The 27,525-nt window shown below is 37.3% G+C and overlaps 1 protein-coding gene across 5 annotated transcripts in view; it reads right to left on the bottom strand.

Moving 5' to 3' along the window:
• Positions 1-27,525, bottom strand: part of MTA3 (metastasis associated 1 family member 3) — a 138,050-nt gene that overhangs the window by 25,558 nt on the left and 84,967 nt on the right. For all 5 annotated transcript variants that reach the window (XM_038131060.1, XM_038131059.1, XM_038131058.1 and 2 more), the window contains exons 15-17: positions 19,453-19,539; positions 14,386-14,532; positions 2,945-2,976 (exon numbers count right to left, since the gene is read on the bottom strand). In XM_038131060.1, the coding sequence (XP_037986988.1) occupies positions 2,945-2,976; positions 14,386-14,532; positions 19,453-19,539 (266 nt within the window). The remainder of the gene's footprint in view (positions 1-2,944; positions 2,977-14,385; positions 14,533-19,452; positions 19,540-27,525) is intronic.

Below are 27,525 nucleotides of genomic sequence, written 5' to 3' on the forward strand. Positions count from 1 at the left end.
TTAAGTGTTAATCAGGTATTGATTCTCTTTTGCCACACCTGAATTACTCCTATTTCCAAAGGGATTAGCATTACACCTTCATTAAGCATCAAGGCTTGGGGCCGGTTTACTTATTCATAGAAATGTGAGATGAATGCAAAAATTAATACCCAAGATCTCTACACAGCATGAAGTTGCAAATATTGATAATAGTATGCAGGCACACAACCACTTTGGGTATAGAATTTCATTTAAAAACCCAAAGGCTATTAAAAATGAAAGATGTTCAAACAACAGATCATATACAAGAAAATAACCAATTACTCAACACAAATACAACTTTGGAACCTCTGGATTTGCTACCAAACCTTTCACAAACACCTACAATAGTTGTAATGCTGAAAATTTTGGGTTTTGTATGAAAATGCTGAAAATGTAATGCCGCAATCACTGCTCTGTGCAAGGGAAACAAACCCACCAAAAAAACCCCCAAAGAAACAACCCTCCTAAAAGATGACAGCTGACTTGCCAAAGCATCTGTGCCAATATACTGCAACGTTTATAGTCCCTGTTTGTCATATATGGAACACACAAGCTACATAACCTCTGAATAAATCATGTCTTACAAGGTATAATTTTGAAGTAAACAGTTATTAATGGAAATCAGTAAATTAGTAAAGAAAGATTAAGCTAGGCAACTATGAACAAAATAAAAGGAAATTTATTTTATAGTTAAAAGAGAGCATGCTCCCCCTCTCCCCTCATCACACAGATGCTTAAAATATTTTCTGGGTATTTATTTTTATGAACAAGAATCTGAAACAAAAAATAGGCAGCTATCATTGCATTTAAATACAGAAGAAAAATTCTTGTAATGTCCTCAGAAAAACTGGACTTTGTTTTTTTAGCAGAGCACACTTAATACCTTGCTGGCTTTGACTTCAGCATAAATCTGAATCTTCAGAGACAGGATCAGATTTAATGCCTTAACATTATTTCAACACCTATAAATGCAACTTTAAAGAAGTTCAAAAACTTCACTTTGGTAAGACAAAATTTCTTCTACATCAGAGCAGCCAAGGCAGTAATACAAATTTGCTGTGGTACCTCTTACATTGTGATGACTACAGGTCATGCTTTAACTTTTTATGTTACAATATAACTGTACTCAGTCAGAAAAAGGGGACTTCATTTCAGAGTAAGTATTTATTGCAGTAGCATTTTACATTGGCTCTCAGCAGTGTTGCTTTACTACATCTGTATCAAATGTATCACCTCATACTGTTTCTAATGCAAGGATACCATATTTCTTGGTTTTACTGACAGTTTCTACTTACTCACTGGGGAGTAAGAAATTTTCTTTTACACATTAAGTTATGCTTTAGATGGAGAGTAGAGCAGACATTGCTATAACAATTTCTCACTAAGAATACTTACTTTTATTTCTACCTTTATTTATTTAAGTGCACTGAGCAATTACTGCACACTGACTGCAGAATATTCACTTGAGGTCTGAGCCATCTGAGCTGTCAGCAGAGAGGTCTGGAGAGGGTCAAAACACAGGAACCTCAAGAACTCAAGTTATTTAAAAACCTCTTCCTTCTCTCTTTAAAAGTTAGGACATGTTTTGGTGTGAGAAAAAAACTATGTACAGGAAAATACCTCACTCTTTTAGCTCAGTTTTTAGAACTGTTCTGATACATTAATGGAAAAGAGAGACTGACTATCTTCAGAGTACAATTAATAGGACAAAAAAGAGTAAAGGTAAAGCAGAGTGAAGGGTTCACCAGCTTCAACAAATCGCCCTGCTCTTTTCCCAAAACCAATGCAGTATGGAAAAAACATTGAAAAGTAGAGGAATACACTTGAATAACTAAGCATTTTCTTTTGAAATAGGTGTACTTAAAACAAATTCTTTACCAAGAAGGTTTACATCACATCCAGTAGGAAACAGAAACATCACTTTTCCAGACATCTCTACTATTTTGAAATCTATTGTACTCTGTAGCCCTTACCAATTTATAATTAATTTGCACTAGATTATTAATGGCCATTGATGATAAAGGCAGTGAACTATATTAATCCTTTATCCCCTGTAGAATGAAGAAATCCATGGGGGAATTTAGATGTACCATAAATGCCATACATAAAGAAGAGGTAAATAAACTTGAAGGGACATCCTAAAAACTGCAGGAATGGAAATAAACAAGCTCATGTCATGATTTGCTGGGGCTTATTCTAAAATTTCAACACTCACCTCAAAAACACTTGCTTATTTTCCAAAAGCAGAAAGCCCTCTCCTCAAACACCCACAGGACATGCATCAATCAGAAGAGATTGAGAAAGGTTTTCTCTATGTGAATTATTGTTCAGCCCTTACCTAACTTTATTATGAGTTTGGAAAAGAAAGAGACCAACATTTCTCACCCTTTCAAAATGCAAGATAGACACTAAGTGCATGACATTTCTTTACATAAAGCTTTCTAATCTCATTTTTGAAGGTGTATTAGCACTTCTCTTAAACATTTCCCTATTTCTGGAACCCAAATTATGAAACTCAAGGTAAAGTCAGAAACTGGCCTCTGAGGAATGTTATGGAAAAAATTACTCAGCTATTGTTCTGAAATTTAAATGTGCTCTGCCCCATGTGATATAGATATAATGCAAGAAATTTTACTGACATTAATTTGATATAATCAAAAATCACTTAAACATAAAACAGAATTGTAGTTGAATTTTTCAGCTATTCAAACTGATAGCACTGTTACCTCTTAATCTCTTTAATCTCTGATTTTTTTCACCAAGATTTCTCATTAAATAAAGACAGACTCATTTTTTGTCTACAATGATATTGGACTCTGTAAAAAAAAGCCAATGGCTTAGGATACTACTATATCTACTTCGTTTTAAAGGAAAATATCATAGCTATAGGCAGATCAATACCTATAATCTCCTCTATACTTACCATGATTGTTCTTGTTGTATGGCTGGATGATTCTGGAAAATAAAAGAACCACAGCACATTAGAATGTTTTCTTTATCCACAAAAGCCCTATGTTCTGATGCTCACCCTGAAGGCTAAGATGCTACTGCTCAGCTACAACAATGAACACATCAAAAATGCAGAGACCGGAAAGATTTCTCATGAAATGAGCATGAGACTCATCATTGGTCCTGAATATATATGGCATGCTATAATATGCTGTTAACTGCACTCGTTCTCTTTGCTTAATTATCCTCTTCTGCAAGAAAATATAAAAATGGAACCAATTCATAATTCATGTTTGAAGAAGTGAGGGTTTTTCCATTTTGCTTTCAACATGTGGCATCATGAAAGGTTAGCTCTGCAGACAAAAATACAGATAGTATCAACATAATTCTGCTACTGTTCCCATTTTAAAAAAAAGTTTTATAAAACTAGACAACCCTTTTTCTGAGAATTTTGAGGTGGATGCTCCGTTTGCAACTGGCAAAGCTTTTTGAGAAATGCAACATGCACAAAAGTTAACTGTTCTCTCCCATATGAAAAATCAGGAGTCAATCGACTGAGCTCACGGTTATATTTATATAAATTGCAGAGCAATCACTTCTAGGCCAATAATTAACATAGATTTCACCTTGCTGTTTAAGTCAGATTAATTTTGCTTTTTACTTTCCCCAAGAACGGAAATCACATTCTCTTTGGCTTTGAAATGTTACAGTTCACATATTACAGACCTTGTTCTTTTTCAAAGCAGTGCAACTTCAGTAACAAAATACAAACAGATAAAAAACCTGCAAGAAAACTCACTGCTGGTCTATAAGATGAAAGGTGGTACCACCAGCAGTCTCACAGACTTGCTCAAAAATTTGGATAGGACACCTTGTTGGCCATAGAGAGTTCTCAAGGAAGGGACATTTATCAAAACCACATGTTTTTATAAAATGTACACAAGTCTGAATGAATTGAATCAGCAGAGTCTCAGTTCTGCAATCAAGATAAATGCTAAATAATTCCTTTTTTTATTCTTGTCTTGGTTCCAAATTGCAACTTACAGGGTTTCCGACTAGTATAACTTACACAAAGAATTCTTGAGGGATTTTATTATTGTTAAAAATTGTATTAAAGAGATTAAAAGGACATGAGAACAGCTGCATATCTCTCTCTCAAATAAAAAAAAAAAGCAATTACGCTCCTAAAGTGGCATTTCCCTTTCATTTTGAGGAGTCACCTTAACCAGTCTGAAGGTATAGTTCAATCACTGACAGAAAAAAGGTAAGACATTTTAAACATCTCAAACTATTTTTAAACTCCAACATACAACAGAAATTCCAGTATCTAGTTTACATTTACATTTGTACAAATCTTTATCCTTAATCAGTTTTAAGTAAGAAATATTTATACCACTAAGGTCACATTGACAGAGGTACTGTAATGTGAATACCTCCCTAAAGCCAGCAATATCTTAGTTGTGAGCTCCTCTACCAGCCCTCTTTTCCCCTCTTTTTTCATGCAAAAGTTATCATATCTAAATATACATTTAGGTCACCAGTCCTCCAGACAATTTTTAAACTGGTAGTATAAGAACTAAATATTGTGACAGTCTACTGCTTCGTGATACTTGAATATATTTGGCACTCTTATAGAGTAAGAGAAGATCAGAGTAGAGTGAAGAACTCTGTAATCTGTTTAATTTTTATCTTCACAGTAATTTTTGTTATTAAAACATTTTTTTCTTTTGGCATCCCAGTAAAATAACATTTCGGAACATGAATATTCCTGGGAAAACACAGAGACTACATTAATGGAATAATAAATAACTGAGACGAAGATTCATTCCATTTATAAGCATAAATATCCAGAAAAAAAACCAACTCAACCACCTTATCTCCAAGAGCAGAATATTTCCTGAAGAATACCAAATGTAGGCAGAATTATCCACAAAGTTAAACGCAAAGAATGGGGCTTCTTGTCTCTTGAAATACAGAAGAGATACATTACAGAGTGTTTTCAATCGCTCCCAAAATGATCAAAGCCCACAAATAAAAATCCACATTTTTTTATACAGAGATACTTGAAACCTTTCCTCTTACTCAGAGGTGGTGTGCTTTTGGCATAGCTCTATATGCCAAATCTATAAAAACTGTGCTTAGCCATGATTGTCCCAAAATACACAGACATGCTCTCACTCAGTTGTCTGTGAAACTGAGAAGATCTCCCTAAAATGAGCTGAGAAACAACTGAATTTTCCTGGAAATTGTTAAACAGTGTATTTCTGAAAAGAACCTGACAGACGCTGTTAATGCAGTGCCGGAGGCTGTTAACTCCAGGATATTACCATATTGATAACCCAATAATAAAACCCAGCCAAGGAGTAAAAAAAGATGTTATATTTATAAATATCCCTGTTATATCATGCAATAGAATCGTTCTCTTTTTTTGCAAGTATTTATCTTGCTACAGATACTGAAATATCATCTAAGTTGCCAAACATCAGAGACCTTACTATATCCATAAATACAAAGGTAGGAAAAGAATTGTTTAATAAGTAGATATAGTCAAAAGATTGTAGGATTAGCAGAGACTACTAATTAAGGTGCCATTGGTACACAATTTAAACTCTTATATACTCTGATACACAAATATTCAGACTTTAGAACTGAGCAGACACCAATTTCTTCCAGAAAATAATTACACCCTGACTTGGCAGGTTCTGAAAAACACTTATGCATGGACACACCAGCTAATTTTGTGGAAAACTTTTAACTAAGGCAACTAAGGAAGAAAGCCCTTGCTTAAAAAGGCAGTCACACAGTATTAGAAACCTTTACAAAGGGTCTGCACACCAATGCAAACTCCAGCACAGCTTAAGGGCATCAGATATTATTTAAAAACCACAACATTCTTGGTGTTGAACACAACAGAAAACAGAACTTTGGATTTTCATTTTTATCTGCCAAGTTCTACAATGTCTTAGGGAATTGACATAATCTGGCTCGAGCCTTAGTGAAACCAGCACCAGTGGACACTGGGTTTATAAGTGAGTTCTTACAGCAAAGGATTTTGTGCAAGATAGTGATCTATACTTGCACCCCTTCAGTAGGAAGGGAACTCCAGGATGGAGTTCCTTAAGGCCAGTGAGTGCCAGGGAAGTGGATTGCTCCATTTTAAGAAGAAATGACCGGACATCACCACCACTAACAAGGGATTGTGGTGCTGTGATGTGGGGGAGTTTCAGTAAATGCAGCTGCAGTGCTGCCAAGTGGTTTATGAGTTTATTATTGAGGAGAAATTGATGCACGAACAACAGAAAATGCCTAAGATGCCCCTGTGCCCTTTCTACAACATATTTATTTGAACTCAAATAGAAATCACTAAACTGTAGAAGACATTTCCCCACATTAGAATGTGCTTCACCAACCATATTGATCAATCAAGTGTTTCTCCCTGTTTCCAGGCAGTAGGACACCATGAAACTTCCCACTGTAAAACCATTTAAGGCTAAATCAGAAACAGTGCACTGCTTAGGGATAGTGCCAGCTACATAATTATTTCAAGTTTACATATTATTTCCCAGCAACATGCTATTTTTATTACATATCAAAACCCTTTTCCAGCTGTTCATGTGTTGTTTGTATTTGTGATATTCTTTATTTCTGCTGATAGCAGAGTTACCTGGTATTTCTCCTTTTTATGTAACGGGACCATTGATAATAATAATGTGTGAAACAGGTCCTACTTCTAAAACTTCCAGAATAAATATGCTTGAAGATAATGTGATTTTGACAGGTGGAAAATAAAGGCAGACTGGCAATATCAGAACTGTTTCATCCTAGCAACATCTCAGCTTATGATGGTGCATAAGACTTTAATTTCATCCAGGATGGACCACTTTATGAAAAAATCTGAGGGCGGAAGACTGCTTCATTATTTCTCCTCCATTTGGGTTATGAATGTTTTGAGCAACTAAACATAATTGTTTTTTTCCTCCCAGCTCGCAGCAACTGAACAAGTGACATTTTTAATGCTAAAATATCAGTAAAAATATATAAATACATATGTACGCCTGATAGTAAGAATTATTTTTGAGAAAGACTGTTGTTCTACCAAGACAGAAATTTTAAACACTGGAGAAAGAATATACAGATGGAAAAAAAAAAAACCAAAACCAAAAACAAACAAACAAAAAAACTAAAAAAAAAAAAAAAAAAACAAAAAACTCACAACCAAACAAACAAAAAATCCCCACAAAAACCAAAAAAACCACACAAAATACCACAGACCAGACACAGGATCTTTCCAGTCCCACTGCCTAAGCACTTTGTAAAGATGCCTTTCCTATTGCATTATGTACTAAAATTGTTAGGAACTATTGCTCTGCAATCACAGCTTACAAAAAATAATCAACCTACTTGCCAGTAATCATACACAGAAGTACTTTGAGTAAGAACTCCAGATCTTGAATCCAGAACCCATAATTCAGGAGGTAATATGCTGCTAATCCTGTTATCCAACAAACAGGATTCTCTTTCTGCAACTGTAATTCTTTAAAATAATACTAGGGGAAAGCAGTGATTCTAGGAATTAAGCTCTGGCTATCTGCATTGTGGTTTAAACGTTTAATTTAATGACAGTGTTTCCTGTTTGAAGAGCTGATTCATTCTGCCAATTAGAAAAGCCAAGTGTACTGCAGTTTCATGTCTACACATTACCTGTATATTAAAACAAGAAACACTGGCTCAACAGCAGAAATGGGGCACTTTACCATGAAGTGCCCTTCCTTTCACCCGGGATCCCACATGCCTTGCTCTTTCTGATCCCTGCTGCCACCAGTGGTACCAGAAACATGTGCTGCACTGGTGAGTTCAGGGATGCAACACACCAATTTTTCATAAGCATTCATTTCCTTGGCACAGGAAAAGCAAAGTGATCGATGGCACACTCATAGTGCTTTAAAGCATGAATGCGACTCTAGTTTTTTTCTTTTCTTGCGAATCAATTGTAGGCAAAGAAGCCTTACAAAACCAAAGATAGATTTTTGAAAGAAAGGAATGAACACCAAAGGAGTCAATAATAGTCCCTTATTCAATTTCTAATGTACTTTCACCCTGGGACATATTCATATTTCTCAAGATACAGTAAACCTGAGCATCTCAGTTGAATGGATATTGTATTTTTGACTTTGGCATAACACAAGTAATAACTGTCTGTATTTTAAAATATACACAACATGCTTAGGAACAGTTCTTTCTCACAGGAAATCCAAGGAAACCTGGGTTTGCAGAAATGCTTTTGCTCCTCCCAAGCACTCCTGTGGGCAAATTACACTGCTTACCTTTTCTCACTGAAAAATACCCTGCAGTTTAAGCAGTCATCAGACAGAGAATGGAAGACTGTCCTTTTATTTGTACTCAAAGGAGCTCAAATACTTGGAAGATAACTGCAATGTAAATTCAATGTACGTGTTTATCATTGTGAGATAATAAATAATTTTCTCAATTTTAAGAAATTCTAGGGGGAAAAGATATTTCTCTTCTAGCTTTTTGGATAAAAGTATTTTCCTCCTACTTGGTTATTTTTCATGTTAAGTCACAATATCATTTGCATCACTGGGTTTGGAGAAATGAAGACCAAAGAGGGAAGTGGGGAATCATCAACTCACTGTTTTATAACACAGAAATTTAAATAGGGAAAAAATTTACTCGACTCTTGCAAACATGAGATGGAGAAGCTTAGTTCTACAAATGACTGACAATGTCAGCAGTAACATCCTGGGGTAATTAAGGTCTGTGTCACTTTCCAGGCACATTATTTGGGCTCTGGAAGCTGTCAGTAGTTCATCATCTTCAGTATCATGATTTGTACCTCTGCAAAAACAAGTGAATTTACTAACCACAGAAATGTAAGCTTTAGAGCATTTTAGTTTCCTAATAAATATTTTAAATTATTGCTTCCAACTGCACAGTGAAAATAGAGAGAAATTGGCTACTCTTGTGCAAGTTGCAAAATTAAAATGTAAAAACGTTGTTAGGTCAATCTCTCGAGGGTCAGAGATGGTTTTAATGACTCTGTATAGAAAGGCAGGACTAAGCTCTTAAGTATTTCCTATAATGATATAAGCATAAAAGCAATATATTTCGGGAAGTAACTAAGAGTCATAAACACCTTTTCAAATTCCTTTGCTTTCCTCAGTAAATGACAGTAGCACAGCATCATTTTTTCCCTGAGAGATCTATTTTCCATGTTCACATTTCCATCAATACCAGTGCACACATTTGACTGAGAAATCTGTAGCTGAATATTTTTAAGTGTTTTCTGGCTATACCAAAGACCAAAGCTAGAACACGCATGTCCTAAGCAAACTTCAGAGGGAAAACTGACTGTGGAGCAATATATAGCTTTTGTCTCTCACTTTTGGGAAGAGTGAGCGTACACAATCCAGCATTAATCATACCTTGTGTTTTAGCATGGAAGAAATGGAAAATTTTCCCATAGCAGCTTGTTTGCCACAACTCATTTCTAATCTTTCAGCTGGAAATCACTGGTATGTTAAATGAGGTTTATAACAATTTTGGTAGGTTTACAGTTTATTAATGTGTAAGACAAAATTTAGGGTTGTCTTTTTTAAAGTAACAGAGCACCAGATGTTTTTTGATGTGCAATCCATGCTGCTCCTCTGCCACCATAGCAGAACATCTCTGTCTCTACCAAAACACAGTATTGTGAAAACAATAATCAGACACCTTTGAGAAAAAACAACTCACTCACTGCTGAAAAATTCCATCCTAGAGTGAAACCTCCTTCCCTTTAATGCACTTTCACATAATGTTATGTGAACTTAATTATAATGAAGCATGTATTATAATTATTTTCTGTGTTTCAAGAAAATTTGGGACAGGAAAGGTTTTAGTCTCCCTGCATGTCTGTCAGGCTGCTTATGTTTTCATCTGTTTGTCATAAATTCCCCATGGAAAACTAGGAATGGAAACTAAGCCTTTCTACCTTGCTCATCTCCTGAACAGCCAATAGTATCAGCCATAAGCATAGAGAGAAGGATTGACCAAAAGAGTATCTAAGAGAAAAGGAACATCTTTTTGAGGTTTTTATCCATTTGCCAATTTCTCATGTCACTTTCTCATCCTGCCAGGCCAGAGATGTGTGGGTCCCTAGGAAAACAGACCCCAAAATTGTTGCCTCATTCCTGGATACTTCATGTATCTGCTGCACACTTCAGTATATTCCAGAAGAGAAATTTGACTGCTGAAAGCATCCTCTTGAAGACAGCAGGACATCTCAGGCTGAAATACAGCACTAAAGGAATGGCAGGTAAGAAAGGAGGATCAGGGCTGTTGATTTGAGTCTCTTCAGCTATGAATAGCTAGTTCTTTTATTTTTGTCCACAATATGAAAATGGTATCAATAGGCACAGGCAGATTTCTGTACCTCATTAGTGACGCTGATGCCTTGGACATCGTGTGGATATTCTGGTTCTCATGCATGAAAGGTAAGGAAATGCATGCCAGATGACAGAGATTATTCATGTGTAAAATACTTCTACCTGATGTTTCCAAATACTATAAGCAAAATTATCATTACTCACCCTGCCAAAACAATAGGCTGACGTAAAATTTGACTACTTGGATGCACTGTTGCTCACAGTTAAGCAGCTTGTGGGAGAAAGTAATTGCTTGGAATAATTTCAGACACTGTAATTTAAAGATCAGATTCAAAATATCTAAAGCACTTTACAGTCACACCTAAATCTTCCCATCATCAACTCCAGTAACAAAATTGGATACGTGTAACCTTCTGCAACATCGTGATTTTCTGAAGATGGAATTTTCCCACTTGAAAGAGGCTATCTCCATGACAGAGAACCACTTATATATCTTATGCTGACTTTAATTTCAGCAGCAATTGAAATGCTGCATCTCGGAGTAGTTAAAAGCTCCAGCATGTATATTACACAAAAACTTCTCAAAGTACTGTGAGTTTTCCAGAACAGTGAAATGCCAGTTCACTGGCATTTTTCATTCCATCTCACAAAATGCAAGATTTGCTGTTTTTGAAAATAAAGTGAAAAACACTTTTCTAAGACCATCCAGAAAAACTCTTCCTCCCAATAAGGGACACAAAAACCTACAAGATCCTCTCTCTAGCTACAATACACAGTGCTTAAGCAAAGCAATTTCACTCGTGTCCATGACTCACAATAACAAGATATCAGGGCACAACATCCCCATTAAGAAAAGATAAATAAGAGAGCTCAACCTTTCTGGAGGTGCATCCATGGAAAACTCAAAGGGAATGTTGTGCTGCATTGGTTAAAAGCAGAACTCAAGTCAATGTAAGACTTGTATAAGAAATGCTAATCATATTCTTGTTTATTACTCTTAAAAGCATTTAACTAAATATTAATGATGTTTCTCATAATCTTCCCCCACTTCCCCAAAGAGGCATAAAAAAGTGCAATTTCCATAATGTACTGCTATATTCAAAGCAAATAATTATTAATTTGCTTAAAAAGAAATTCTGCCAAAATAAGGCAGTCATATAGGCAGTAAGATTGACTTAAATTATGCTAATCTAAGCAATGTTTATTTGAATGCTGTGAAATATTGTGTATCTTAAGTAAATATATTTATGTGGCTTTCTCACAACAAATATCTAATACTGTTGGAAAAAAGGTAAACTTGAAAATGCAGACATCTACATGTCAATAATATTAAAATTATGAAAATAGCAAATGAGATTTAATATAAATTCCCCATGCTCCTTTTTGTTTGCTCATTTCACCAAAGCATGCACTGAAAGGCAGAATCTGCCATCATCTCCATATCAGGCCTTCTGGATACTGTTAATTGATACAACACAAACAAACCTGCAGCAATCAATAGTATTTTGGAATAAAAAAGCATTTTAGTGTATTTATAGTAACACAAAAACTCTGGAGGCTGGCAAAACCTTTCACTGCACAAATAGTACACTGTGGTCAGGAAAATGACAGAAATTACCACTTCCCAAGCTGATCTGGTATTGAAGAGAAGCTGGATAAAACACAAGCAAAAAGAAAAATATATTTTATATTTAGCAATAACCTGGGGAGGAGGTAAATGGTGAATACTAAAGGTAATCACTTTTAAGTCAGAAGAAATGAAATCTATGCTGTTGAGTATCATTACTACTGGTTTGTTATTTTTCATTGCATTTTATTTACACTTCTCCACATTTTCATCAAAGAGAGTGGCAAGAATAATAACAAAAATAGCCATTTTTTGTACTAAGATAGTGATTTTTGCACTAAAAAAATACAAATTTCACTTATTTAGTATATGTGCTTTCCAGTACATTGTTTTCACAGGAAATAGATAAGCAGAAATATCTCCTAAAGCAATGACTTGCAGGTCTCAATGCTACTTTTTCAAATTAGATGCTATTTTGTGCAAAATGCTTTAACACAGCTGACTGATACACACTAACTGGTGTAGCTAATAACTGGTTTTACACACTCTTTACTTTGAGGAGAACATCTATACTAAGTAGAAGAAAAATTTTACTGATTTCCAAGCATGCCTCCTTACAGAGACATAAGGAGGGGTTTAACCATAATAATTACCTTGAACTTACTGCTACAGCCTTCTCTGCTGCAGAAATGTGCAGGCTGCAGCAAGATGGGGTCAGTGTCTTCTCACAGATGAGAAGTGATAGGACAAGAGGAAACATCTTCAAGTGATGCCAGAGAAGGTTTAGGTTGGATATTAGGGAAAACTACTTCACTGAAAGCATTGTCAAGCCGTGGAACAGGCTGCCCAGGGAAGTGGTTGAGTCACCACCATCCCTGGAGGGATTTAACAGTTGTGGCATGTTGGGTTCAGGGCTTAGCAGTGCTGAGTTAAGGGCTGGACTTCATCTGTGAGGTCTTTTCTAACTGAAAGCATTCAATGATCATCTTTACATCCAAGGGAAACTAATTCATCACTCAGAGCTTTCATGGAGAGCCCAGTCTAAGGGCCAGCACTGGTGGAAGGGGAAGCCTCTGTTCACATTCTCATGCAGCAACTACTAAACCATCCATGCAGAACTCCATCTTCAAAGGTCACAGTGGAAAGTCAGCATTTATGGCTCTCCCTACGAATGCTGATATCATATTTTCTTCCAGCTGCAATATTTTCTCCCACAGTGTCACCTTGGTCCCCCAAAGAGCCTGTGTTACCATGAATGTTGTTTGTCTGTGGTGTAATAGCTGCGTGCTGAGCAGAAGAGCAAGCAATCCTCTCTTCTGTGTATTCTCAGTAACCACTTCTTGTCAAAGGATGTCATGATTCCTATCTGGTGTTATTAAATGTACAGTAGGTGTTTTCACTGCAGTATACAAGTATTTTTTGCAGTGACTGAAAAACACAACTATGGGGCAGTGGATTATGAATCAAGTTTTTCTCCCTTTATTTGGAATGCTATTTCCAAACAGAGCTTGTCTGAAAGGCAATTCCTCTCCTTTCTACCTCAACCTATTCTGTGAAGCATGAAAGCAGACAGTCACCTCTTTTGTGAACACCATCTCCTGAACAGTCTATTTGAGAGCCCAACATCTAACAAATTTCTACCCTCAATAACCATATTCAACTATAGAACAAATAAGTTAATGGCTTACAGAAGTTATATTGCACAAAGAGATATCAGGAATGCATGCATGCATTTTCTTTTAGTATAAACATTATATTCTGCTGGATTCTCCTCTTATTTGGACAAGGTAAAATTGTCTGTGGTTAGAGTTGAAATATCTTTCTGTTTGGTAAAGAAAAAAATCATCAATAACGTACAGTCACTTTTCAGGATGAAAAATAAAGGCTATTTGAGAAAAGTTAGTCTTACCCAAAAATTTCCATCCTTTTTTTTGTTTGTTTGTTTGGTTTTTTGTTTGTTTGTTTGTTTTTTTGTTTTTTTTTTCACACATCTTCATTCCTGTTCTTAGTTTGCATGGAGGTGTAATGAAGTGGCTGGATACACCAGGCCTAAAAGTCACCCCTGGCACTGCACAGTGTACAGAAAAAGCCTCTCCTGCACCTCTGTGACACACCTTTTGCTTCCTACTCTGCAGGCACAGTGGCTTTCTAAGGTGCCATGCAAAAAGCCAAAATAAAACATGCTGCATCTCTGCCTTCACCAAATTTGTTTTATTCTTTTCTTGTCCTTTCATCAAGATCAGTAAGAAAAATGGTAAATGGAGTTTTTGTAAAGGATGGTATTAATATATTTTTTCCAATGAACAGGCACCACTATTTATTGCACTGATGCTATAAATATGCCATCCATAACTTACATTTTTTTCAAAGTCTCTACTCTCTCATTTAATGTTACCTCAGCTTCACAGGAAGTTTTTCAGTTCAGAGAGTTAAAGAATATTTCCTTTATATTCCTTCACATACCATCAAGCCCGTTATGATGGCTGTAGTTTCTTTTCCCCAAAATACTTAATGAAGAGTGGTTGGAGGGTGCAAGCAGTCGTTTTGCACTTGGACTTTGAAGGCTTGGTGTTGACCTGATTACACTGGGTTTCACAGCAGGATGTATCTCTGTTTGAGACAAAAGAGAGAGAGAGAGAGAGAGAGAGAAATGATATCCACTTGATTTTAAGATAAACAGAATAATCTATTCCACATATGAAATTTACTTTTGATTTTCAGTGAAAAGAAAGTTCCTTCTGCACTTGTGTGTTTACGAGACTTTGAACAACACAAGTCCTCCTAACCACAGGTCCTCCAAGTAAGAAAGATCTATTTCACTTTAGGTTACCCATGTTCAATTCCACAGTGCAGATATGTAAGGATTTGAGGTTGAAGAGCTAATAAATACAAAACAGTCTGAAATGGGTGTGTTTATATTTTCGTATCCTTTTGAGATTTGTATTGAAGCTACACACCCACAGGTTTCAGTGAGCAAATAAAAGCATTTTACTGTAGTGAAACCACCTAAACACCCCAAGCTATTCCATATTTTCTGTCACAATAACAGGCTTTAGGGAATCTTCCCACACACAAGTCACAAGGTGCAGCAGTCAGGGGGTCAGACACTGTAGGGCTCTGCAGCTAAAACTACCCCAAAACTGCAGTGGGAACACCTCCATACTTCCCCTTAATGGGGAGCTTCAAACATCCCAGAGTATATTTTTCATGGAGCAAGATTATTTTGGAGAAGAAGCAATAAAAAGGGTAAGAGGCAGCAAAGCACATCAGGCCAGCACATTTCAGGGTGGCAGCTGCTGTGTTTGCCAGGAGCTGACACAGCTGCATGGAAATTTCTGTTACATGCCAGATAAAAGTGGCAAAAGGAAGCCTCGGCTGAGTCTGCTGGTCCCTCACCAGGAATTTGTGGAACCAATTAACTAATTCCCATCACACATTTGGGTTCAAAATGCCACCACCGTGTTCAGCCTTGGGTGGACCTAGACTTGTGTGGGCTGTCAGCTGCCCGGGGGCAGGTCCCGTCCCTGTGACACAGCCGTAGGGCACCAGCTGCCAGCGCTGTGCAAGTTATGAGGCACCTGCAGCCAATTCCAGCAGCCCTCTGATGACCCCAGGCAGAAGAGGCTGAGAAGGTGAGGGCAGAGGGGCTGGGAGTCAGATCTCAACCTGCCTCAGTTGCCCAAGGCAGGTGAGATCAGAACACAAAAATTAAGCACTTTCTCATTTGCAGCCCAGGTTTACACCTCCTGAAAGGAGCTTCATTCTGCTTTTCTGTTTATAAAATGGAGCACAGAAGCTGGGAAGATGCAAAATCTACAGTGAGGCCAGGTATTCAAGGAGGAACCTCTCCAGCCTCTGCCATCCATGGCCATCATTCAGGAGAAAGAGAAACCACTGCATAAAATCAAAGCCCACTGCAAGAGCATGTTTTCCTCCTTCAGGAATGCCCAAAGTCTGATACCCCAGTGCTCGCCTGCCCTGCCTGGAGCTCTCAGCCTCATGGCCTTGGCCAGGCTGTACTGGAACAGCGTGCCAGGAGGAGACAACACCAACAATTTTCACATTGGAAAAGACTTTGCTTAATTGCTCACCACTGCTTTAGCTGGGGCTTGCAATCACACTCTCCAAGCATGAACACCCTCCCATGAGAAGCATCAAGAGGGCCAGGTAAGAAACAGTAGGGCAGAGAAATACCCAGGCAAGTATTAGAACAGCAGAGAAGGAAGACACAGGTAACCAGTGACTTCAGGGCTGAGCTGTAGATTTGACATCACCAAATTTCCCACCACTTAATTAGATAAGAGCTTTTTACAGCCATTCACTGCAGAAAAGATTTTCGTCCTTTTCATACTGAAAAGATTTTATGGCATGTCCCATTTTTCTTGCTGTGGGGAACAAGCATCTCATACTTTACTTTTTTTACTAAAATGGGAACAGAGGCATGCTTAATGCTATGAACACCTCTGATTGCTAATGCAAAACTCTAAACTGAATTAGATACACTTGCACCATTTGCTGAAGGTAATTGGAATTTGCATTCTAAAATGTTCATTTAGCAATCTTATCCAATTTTCTGGAGGAAATGGTAGATTTCCAGGGCTAACACTAAAATATTTTTTTTATTTGCCAAAGAGCTCCAGTAGCAACCACAATAATCCCAGCAGTTGCATCAACATATGAGAACTCCACCTCCCTTCATCTGCTAGCTATAGGAGAGGCAACTTCATATTTTCAGGGTGAGCAAACAGTTGAGGAAGGAAGCATTTCCTTCCTTCAAATTCTATTCAGTTCAGAAGTCACTAATCCTCCATTAGTTTACCACAAAGGCTGTCTTTTCTCTTTCTGCAGTAGAGGAAGGTAGCAAAACCAAGCTCTGCATTTAAGTTCTAGAAAGGAACTCAGTTAAACAGCCAGGACCACTTCCCAATGGACTGATTCCTTCATATGCAGACCTTTACATCTTACTTCACTCCTCCTCTACATGAAGACTTGCTTCAAACATTTTCATACTTTGAATCAGCACTTTATTACCAGCTGCCTCATCACACCCAAGCAGAGTAACGAGGCATTTCAGGGGTTTTGCCTATTATCCCTTCATATAATCGTATTATGGAATAATAGTAATCAAAATCTTTTAATTCCTGCTGCTCTTATCCTTGTTCTATTGCATAGCACTTCACTGAAAATCTTTCAGCCAGCTGCACCTTGTTCTCACTCAGAGAACTGACTATAGCATTCAAATTATCTCATGACAGTAGCAAATAACCAGTCAGCCACATTCTGAAATAAAAATAAATAGGAGTAAGAGATAATGTTTCAAAAACATATTAGGAGCCCATTCTTTAGGACCAGATTTCAGCCTCAAGCAAGTAAATAACAATAACATCATTAAAAATGTCTCCCTTTTCCACTATGTCAGTAGGGTAAAAAAAAAATAAAAAAACCAAAGTAAAGGGTCTTCTACCAAATCACCTCAACAAACATCCTGGATTCCAGAGGGGCTTAGGCAGCTGCACCTTTCTCTCACCTCATCTCTTCAACATGTATCCCAGCTGGAGTGTTAGCCTGGTTTCCTCATAACTAAGAGGTAATATGGGACATTTAATTAGCCGGGGGTTCACGCAGCAGCTTTGTTTTAGGAAGCACAGTGATGACTGATGAGATTGCAGGGGATTAGCCGCAGCTCTTGAGAGGACAAGACCTAATTTTAATGCTTGTCCTACCTCACCTGTGAACCTGCAGCCAAGATGCAGAACAAGGGTAAAGGGAAGTGATGACCCACAATGTGCAGGGCACTGAAGTCCTCCCTGCCTTACCAGGAAGGGTGAAAACAGTAGTGCCCTGACAAATTGTTAATCATATGCCAATAAAATTCTGTGAGAATGGCACAGCACGAATCTTAAGAAGAAAACAAGTGCCTCCTATATAAGTTATGACATTATATATAATAATAATTTTTTGAGAAAAATAATGCAAGATTTACATATTTACTGAAACTGCAAAAAAGTCAAATAAACTAAAACAGATCACAAACAAACTAAACTAAAAATAAATTACCAAGCTACATAGCAAACAAAAAAACATTTTCTAGCCATCCATATAAAGCTAATTCAGATGAATGTAATCAACTGTACTGGGTTCACTTCATATCCCCTGAACACACATTATTTTCCTCAGCTGTAGTGAGACACTGTTACTTCCCATACAGTCAAATTCTAAGCAGACTCTACAGATACGCAGAATATTTTAGCACTGTTAATCTTTTACCAGACCTTCATATAAGTTCACAAAATGCTGCCTGACACTATTCATCCATTTATTCACATTACACCTACAGACACAGACTCCCAGAGGGGTCAAGACAACTCCTCAAAGGCTATGTAAAATGACAATAAAAACATGTGGTGTCTTCTAAGTTTCCCCAGCTTACCATTTCCTCTTTAGATGCACAGACAGGTCCACTGGATGAACCATCCCCTGTCCAGCTTCCCCCCTCACAACCAAAACTCCACCAAGTCAACCAAAGTAGTCCCTTCAACACACATGACACACACAGCTGGGATGTCTGTATGGAATTATCCCCAGCTTTTTTCTTAAACTCCAGGGCAGGAGGAATTAAAATTCAGTGAGAATGTCATTAATTCCTCATTACCCACATTCTTCTAGTTAGTATTTTGACAAAACTGATGTCCTGGAAGAACAGCTGTAACTGCATTAATAGCTGATTTCTATTTCAGGAAGGCAAGAGACTTACTGTTTACTTTGATCTAGTACAAAAAAAAAACCAAAAACCTTCTGGTGACTGAAATTATGAGCAAAACATCTAGACTAAGCTCTACACTCAGCTGTAGAGTTCACTTCTGTAGAATAGGATTAATACACAGCAGAATTATTCATTGCATCTCTGATCAGCGGATGGATTTCTGTATTCATTTGAGCCTCTGGGTTACACAATTCTTATATGACTGTGCAAATATTTAACAGCCACTGATGGCTCATTGCAAGGAATCGCTATTGCTAGAATTTTTCCTCTCCCTATTTACTTATGGGTTCATGGTCCTCTTGGTGGTGAACTCAGTACACATTGCACTGCACCTTTTAAACTTAGGTCATCAAATTACAAGGTATGTGTCTTAGTGTGGCTGAGGTCCCCTGCTGTTAAGTAAAAAGTAGTATTGCAAATGGATACAAAGGCCACAGTAGAGCAGCCCTGAGGCACACTGAGAATCTGCCCTTTGAGCACTTATTCTTTTTATTTAGAGAGCCAGACTATTTTTCACATTCTAAATTACAACAGGTTTCACTCTGAACTTTAAACCACTATCAGGACTTCTGCCCTGCATCCTGCAAGTTCAACCATGCAGTTTTGCAACGCATAGTGGACCACCATTATTTATTAATTTATTAACTTCAAAATTTTTTCACGTTACTAAAAGCATAAATCTCTCTTTCTGTGCATACTAGGTTATGAAGCTTCAGTACACACTGAGTGTTCATTTGGTTTGTTATTCTCCACAGGCAGATACGCACCTAAATACCCAATGATACATGACAGTGGTTTTCTGGTGCTTTTTATCTTCAGAGGATTCCCAGCAAGTTCACAATGTCGATCTGCATCTGAGAATTTTAAAGAATAAAACTCAGTTTAAATATTTTACTATTACAAACTGATTTAGGACATACCAACCAGACTCTGACTTGCATTTTTAACACAAATTTATTTTTTTTGTTCTAGCCCACCTTTTAGATTCTCATCAATACTTCTAATCATGAATATTTAAATGCAGGACATGTCCTCTTTCATGCAAGCGATGTTATGATTTTTTCTTTTTTTTTTTTCTAAGTTCATGTAAGTTTTAACACAAGTTAGATTGTAGTTTTTTGCTTACAAAGTCTTTCCGGAGATAGTCAGCCAGGCAAATGGAACACAGATAAAAATATGAACACTAAAAAATGCAGTTTTGGCTATTAAAACGATTTACATTGTATTCTTTTTTGTTTTCTACATGCTTCTCTGTCTCTAAATGGGGCAATACAGAGTTAAGGCTTTAAAGCTGGGACTACTGATTTTTGTCACACAACTTCTCACCATAAACTTTTCAACAAAATGCTCAATTGTAACCAAGTATTACAGAGCTAAAAGGTCTCAAAGATTGTAACTTTCTGCTAAGTACATGAAAACTAGTAGTGCAGCAACTGCCTTAAATTGCCTGCTGCTACTGTGAATATATAAGCAGAGATTCCACACGTCCCAAACACAAAGTGTTAACATAAAGAAGTTCATGTTTAGACAATGAAGTCAGTCAACTTAAGGCAAAAATTCACAAGGCACTAGGTTTCAGTAAATAAATTCAAGACAACTGGAAAGAGACCATCTCTTTTTTTCTTTTTAATTTTTCAGAATAATTGGGTTACCTGTCTACCAAGAGCACATAAAAACGCCCATAGAGAGCTTCCAGTATCCCTAGAATACAGGTATTCTGTTCTGGACAAAACTGCACTCATACAGTGTTATATAGATCCGGGAGGTCTCTCAAATGAAATAACTTCCCACATATACCTACCTACAAGCTTTACAGAAGGGACACATTATAAATAGATTATAATTGCAACTCCTCCCTGTGTTCCACCAAATTCTTCCTGTTTGCTTCATTCATTCCAGCACATGAGACAGAGTAAACAGTAACTGGAAGAGGATGAGACACCACGTAGAATTTACAATCCCTTTATCGATTCTAATCTAGATCTGTGCGAAAATCATGAAGATTGTGAATGCACAGCAATGACTGGAATAAGTATTTCAGATGTTCAAGAAGATGTTTTCAGTGCAGCAGATAAAGCACAACTCACTGTAGTAGATTAAGGAACCAACCTAAAATTCTGGAAATACCAATGGGTTTCAAAGGTTCCAGAGCCCTAATGCTGAGTACGTGAAGCACTTTGTTACTTTTTCTTAATCACAAAACATACTGTGCTCAGGAAAAAGACCCAAAAGGCCTGGTGCCTGGAATATATTTAATATTGCAAAACACCTGAAATTATTTAAGTGGTGGAGCAGAATGATGTGTCTCCACTGACTCCCTCAGTAAAATAAGAAGAGGCTATACCATATTTTATAGCTACTTTGAGAACAGCAAAGCATCACCCAAGAAGCAATTAGCAAGAAAATTTTCCATCTACGCGTCTTCACTGTAAAAAAAAGATATTGAATCATGTTGTGGTATTTATATGCTGACTGGGAATACATAGTGCAATGAGAGCACAATTTTCATGCTTGAGATAAAGCATGTTCATCAAAGGTGAGTATTCCAAAGCACGCCTATCTATTGAAACAGTAAAGTAAGCTTAACAGCAGCAAACTTTGATCCACAATAAGGTGCTCCCATAAAAAGTATAATAAAGTTTTTGATCTTTATGCAGAACAGAGAGAAGAACATGGAAGTTGTATTGTGCATCATTCTCAATAAAATTTGGAATAAATTTGGGAGAATAAAATTTGGGTAGGAAGTTATCAAAACTCCCAAAATTTAAAGCAAGTCCTAAAATCAAATATGATCTTTTTTATGAGCATTAAAAATCTTAGTAAGACCAGTGAAATAGTGGAAGCTATGAGAAAAGAATACATTTATAACAAGAAGGAATCTGATTTTATTTTAGTATATTTTTCAAACAGCAAAAGCAGAAAGTGTGCTGGTGTCTCTAGCAATAGATTATGAAGGTGTGAGGAAAATACACAAGAAAGACAAAGGCACAGCAGAAAAGCTGAATGCATTCCTTGTATCACTGTTCATTGCAGAAGCACTTAAAGCAGCTCACTTCCAAAATACTTTAATGAGGAAAGTATGAGAACTGTGTCACATTGAAGTGTCCATAGGAAATATTTCAAAACAAACTGGTTAATCAGTAGAACCAAGTTCCCAGGACCAGGTGGCTGAGCAGACCTGCTGCTGGTGTTTAATGAATGCTTAAATGTTCTTGGTTGAAGAGAACAAAAACGGGGCAAATGTGGTAACATTCTCCACTAAGTAGGCCTGCAGAGTGGCAGAAGGTTGCATTATTAATAGAGGCACATGGTTAAATTTGGAAGCATCAAGGGAGCCAACAAAGACCTTGGAAGGGAAAGCAAGTTTAGTGTGTTCTCATGACTGGGTGGTGTGCCCTTGCAGCAGGAAGGATGATGGCCTGCTGAGCCTCACAAGCACACGCGCACCCAGCAGGGCCGGGGGTAGGTCACCTCTCCCCTTGGTCCAGGGCAAACAGCCAGAGCCCATGTCCAGCTCTGGGGTCCCCACCAGGGAAGAGATACAGGCACACAGGAGCAGGGCCAGCTGATGGATTGGGTGTTTTGCGTGCAGGACATCCAGGGCCTGGGGAAACTGGTCTGGGCAGCCTTGAGAGGGGAAGGACAAGGGGACACCTGGTTGGCACCTGCAGCCTCCCAGCAGAAGAGCACAGAGACATCGAGCCAGACCCTTCTCAGAGGAACACAGAGACAGGACAGCACACTGTTCCTGTCTGTGGCAGCAGCCAGGCCGAGAGACAGGAGATTGTTAGATACAAGATTATTTACTCTGAGGTTGATCAAACACTGAAGCAGGTGCCCAGAGAAGTCATGCAGTCTCCATCTGTGGAGACAGAAAAAGCTCATCTGGCCTAAAGGCCCATGAGCACGTGAACCTTATGCAAGAGGTGGGATTAGAGACCTCCAGGGTCCCTTTCTACTTCCATGTCCTATAAACCAGTAAGTGCCAGTCTCATAAGCCTGCCAGGATCCTCTGAGGGGACCATGACCTGCCCACATGCAGCTGATCTGGCATCCAATTTGGCATTTCAGAGAGTTTTTACCAAACTGTGTCATCAAAGACCTCTGCTGTCCAGCTGTTACAGGGTAAAAGAGGCTTTTTCAGGAATTAAAACCTTATTAAAATTCTCTATGTAATCCCCAAATGATCTGTGCTATTCAACATACAAAAGGGCAGCAAAAGAGGTGATTAGAGAGTTAATATTTCCTGATAAGAAATTCCTAAGCATAATCAAAGCTAAAACTGATAGCAAAGGACAGGCACAGCATCAAGCAATGCATGTAAATGAATTCTGAAGGGGTAAAATCACTGTAATTTATAGATATAATGATAGCTCCTACAACATCACAAAGCAGAACAGTATTCATGGAGTCAGCATCAACAGCTGTCTAAAAATATCTAGACAATACTAAAAAGAAATCAAAATCAGAATGTTGGAAAACATGATAGGAAAATAGAAAACACAACTTTCTAAAATTACGGCAAATCTGTATCTTGAAGTGCACATAATATGGGGCACCATAACCCGAAAGAGGATACAGCACAACTAGAAAAATTCTAGGAAATAACATTACAAACCAGAGTTTGTAATGTTAAATGTTTGTTAAAAAAACACATTTTTTATGAGGCTTTAAAGCTGCCAAGCATGATGACTGATGTGGGCATTACAGAGGTGAATGAAATCAGTAATGCCAAGAAGATGATAACAAATGAGGCTGTGCTTCTAGATATGGAAGTATTTTTCTAATTCTTTCCTTTCTTAAAAAAAATGGATTTGTAGGTCTCTTAAGCTTAGAGAGACTCTCATTAGCAAGTTATTTCTCTTTGACATTCCATCATATCTCTGTGAAAATGCAGATCATCTAATGAATGTACTGTATTCCCTGAATTGCACTCTTACAAACTTTGGAAAAAAATAATATGCTCTGTCAATTATTTTGCTGGCTATTAAAATCTGGCACAAATTGTATTCAAAGATAACAACAGAGAAGATATCTTCATCCTAGATACAGCTAAAAGCTCTCCCATAGCTATCAAATTCAAGAATGCAAAACATAGTTTGTGAACCAATACCCATAAATGTTACTCAATTCAGATGAATGGGTAGCTTTATGTCAGTAAAATACAAACTTTATGCTTATAAAGACAAATCAAACATTTTGCATATTCTACTGTTTTCACTTGTCTTTGTTGCACCAAACTAGATCACTAGCAAGTACTATGTACCATATTTGTTAATAAATCTGAGGATTTAAATGTATAATAAATTTTCATCATGATCAGTACACCCATTTCCAGATAACTATACATATAGCATACAGATAATATATTACCATGCACTGAAAACATTTTGACAATCATGTCTACCCAGACAGCATGTAGTTATCCAAATCTAAATTACTATAATTAATACATATAGTGATAAAGCTATATCCAAGCAATGAAAAAAAAAAATCCCTCAAAAGTCTCCCTGTGCTAAAGCAATAATGTTTACAGACGCATGGCTCACTGCCAGGCATTTATCAACCTGCCTGTGAGCTGCAAACAGATCCAGTCTCGTCAGTGACTGCTGAGAAGACTGCTCACTTTGCTTCTTCTCTAATTAAGAGACCTTCCCCAGACAGGATGGTCTTGCTTAACTTTCTAAAAAAAACACGCAATATATTCAAACTAAAAAGGAGGTAGTGCATGAGATTTAGACCATGACAATTTTATCTTACCGAAGCAGTTCACCAATTCTAATTATTCCTGGAAAAATCATCAGACAAGTTTATTGTCACCAACCACAGTGAGTCTATTAAGTTCAGACAGAACAAAGTTTGAGCTTTCCATGATGGGCTGTGCTCCTAGCAGGAGGTGCTGTGCCTTCTCAACCTCCTGGTGGCCATCCTGAGATTGAACTGGGATGTAAATGTATCATCTCCACTACCTCCTGCTGGCATCTGAGCAGGGGTCATGCTACAGGCTTCATTAATGAGGAAAATCTAATTCTCTGCACTATCTGAAGGAATAAAGAACACAGAATAGGACCTTGTTTTCTGCCAGTGGATATAATGGGCTGAGGAAGAGGATGTGGGCGGATGTTCAATAAGAGAAAGTATTCAGTTGAAACCTGGTTTTCAACTAAAAGATACTTGGGCCTAAAGTTATCATTCCCAGAAGCCTCCATCCTCCTCCAAGACATGAGAAGTACCTGCAGATGCATTCAGGTACACAGGTGGAATGCAAAAACCAATTTATTTTATGACTGAGCTGTGACATGCTTGTTCAGACAGTCTTTCTCAGATCTGGGAATCAGTTTCATTTACAACCTGGCACTTCAACAAATTGCTCAAGACTAAGCGGGCATAAAACCTGGTATGCAGCTGGGATAAGTGCCCCACCAATCCTTCTGTCTTCAGATTTTGTGGTTTCTGAGTGTTGATATGGTGCCTAATGCAATATAGTTGGGAAACACAGTTACATTTTCAAGAACTGTTTTGGCACACACAGAGTCAGGAGAGTCTGACTAGCATCTAAGCAGCCATTAGATTCAAGTCTCAGCAAACCAACATGGAAAACAAATTCCAAATCAGTTCTTGGGCCTTGTAACCATCTCATGCCATATCACATCATGGATGACCTGGTACTCTGGCCAGGTTATTAGTTAAACATGACTGTAATATTTCTAACACCAACACAGATAGCCATTCAATATTGTAATTACTCAGTGTACTCAGTGGATCCAGCATAGGAAATCATTGCTGCTAATTAAGGATCTTGTTTAAAATTCAAAAATTCAAGATAGCCTTGGAAAAGGATTCAGAACATTCACAGAAAAAGAGAGACTATTTAGTTATAACATTAAAATCTACAGAGGGCACTGAGAACAGGTCACCAGATGATAGTACAGGAATAAAACTGCAAAATATTCTTTTTCTTTTTTGCCTTTACTAGAGCAAGAATATGACAATAATAATGCAGGTAAGATCACTGTAATGATTCCACAGAAAGAGAACATGGATTGTGGATATGTGTGTGCATGTGAAGCAATGTGACTTAAACTAGTTGAGGTATAATTAGGTTTCCATTGTTAGAACATTATTTTAATGCTGTGTTCAAAAACCATCAACCATTGTGACTTTTTTTTCTTCAACCTATGTTAGCTCTAATCAGGAAGCATCAGAATTCAAAGAGACAAAATCACAAGGTCCAAAATTTGCTTAAGCAAAAAGAATCATGAAAGACAGACACTACAGGGGAAAAAAAGAAAAAAAGTCTTTCTACTCTTGCTGTTAATCTGATGTAGAACTCTTTCACTCAAAGCAAAGAGAAAACACTCCCAGCACTGCCAGTTGAAGCAAGAATTACTATTTCCTGCTGAAAAGCTCAGCTTTTCACTCCTCTCTTTAAAGGTTGAACTCATGTTCTAGTATAACAACAGTTGGATGAAATTTTTTCTTCTGTTTTTTCTTCTCCTTAAACACAAGTTTCATCTATTGAATATTTTTTACTGCAGTGAGTGAGAAAAAAAACACAGACGTGGGTATAAAGAAATAAGGTTCAAGTGAACTTCTGAATTTTCCTCCATGGTTAAGCAGAAACATAAAGGTACAATACCTTTCTCTCAGAAAGTAACCTTTATTTTGGATTGAGGATTAAAAATATAATCTTAATCCATCTTTAGACATGCTTCTTCCATGAAGAACAACTCATTTTATTCTCACAGGTGACACATGGTTTCCTGAAATCTGAAAGTTGTTCCTGACTTGCATAGATTTAAAAGAAGAAACAAAATGGCCAAAAGAACTAAAAAATTAGACAAGGACAATGAACAGAAATATTCAGCAAATTTTGGAGCATGGTGGAAGTAGATGAAAAGTTTGCATATGTGTAATGTCTGGTCTTGAAGTACATAAAGGGAAAATAATTACTCAAAATCAGATTTTAAGCCTCCGTGGAGTAAATTTCTTATAAACAGTACAGACATCATCTGCATCCCAGATAAGTATGCTGGGAAAACATTCACTGTTAATCTAATGAACATGCTTATAAACCCTACACCTAATGATCTTAAAAGTTTTCTTCAATTCTAATACAATTGACAGTACAATGAACCAGCACACCTCATCCTGGAATACCAAGTATCTGCTCCAAGTACTGTATCTATGGAAAACTGGGAATTATAGCCAGACAGTGTGAACAGTAAAACAATGTGCCTGGTGCAGATATAAAAGATGTTGAAATATTCAGTGACTTTGCAGCAGAATTTACACATATATGCAGGTGAAGACACTTACTGTTGCTATCTACAAAAACTAACAGCCTTTTGCCATACTACTAGAAATTCATCAGGTCTTGATATTTTGGCTATAAAAAGAACAAGCATAATACAGAATTTTATTTAGAATTAATATTTAAAACTGTAACAGAAAAAAACAAAATGATGCAACTACGATGAATAAACATGGCTATCTCCACCATCTGATTGTCACAGTGATAAAGGACTGTATTGCACACCACATTTAAATTATTATGAAACCCCAGCTCCTGATTCTTTGACCAATCCCATTGAAAAAAAAGTACAACATGTACAGATCTATAGGTTCTGCTCAGCAAACGATTAAAAAAACAACAGAAAAGCACACTTCTTTGATGCTGCCTAGTAGGAAGAATGTATGTTGTGGCTCTGATTTTCCCTTCCTGCCCCCCATTTTTGTTAATGTCAATTTTTGAAAGTGAATGAGGTAATAGTTATCCCCCTTTTTAATTAATTTGAAATGTTCCCACAGCCTAAGATCTGTTCAAGGCAACCAGACTT

This window comes from Motacilla alba, chromosome 3, assembly GCF_015832195.1.
Source record: "Motacilla alba alba isolate MOTALB_02 chromosome 3, Motacilla_alba_V1.0_pri, whole genome shotgun sequence".
NCBI lineage: Eukaryota > Metazoa > Chordata > Aves > Passeriformes > Motacillidae > Motacilla > Motacilla alba.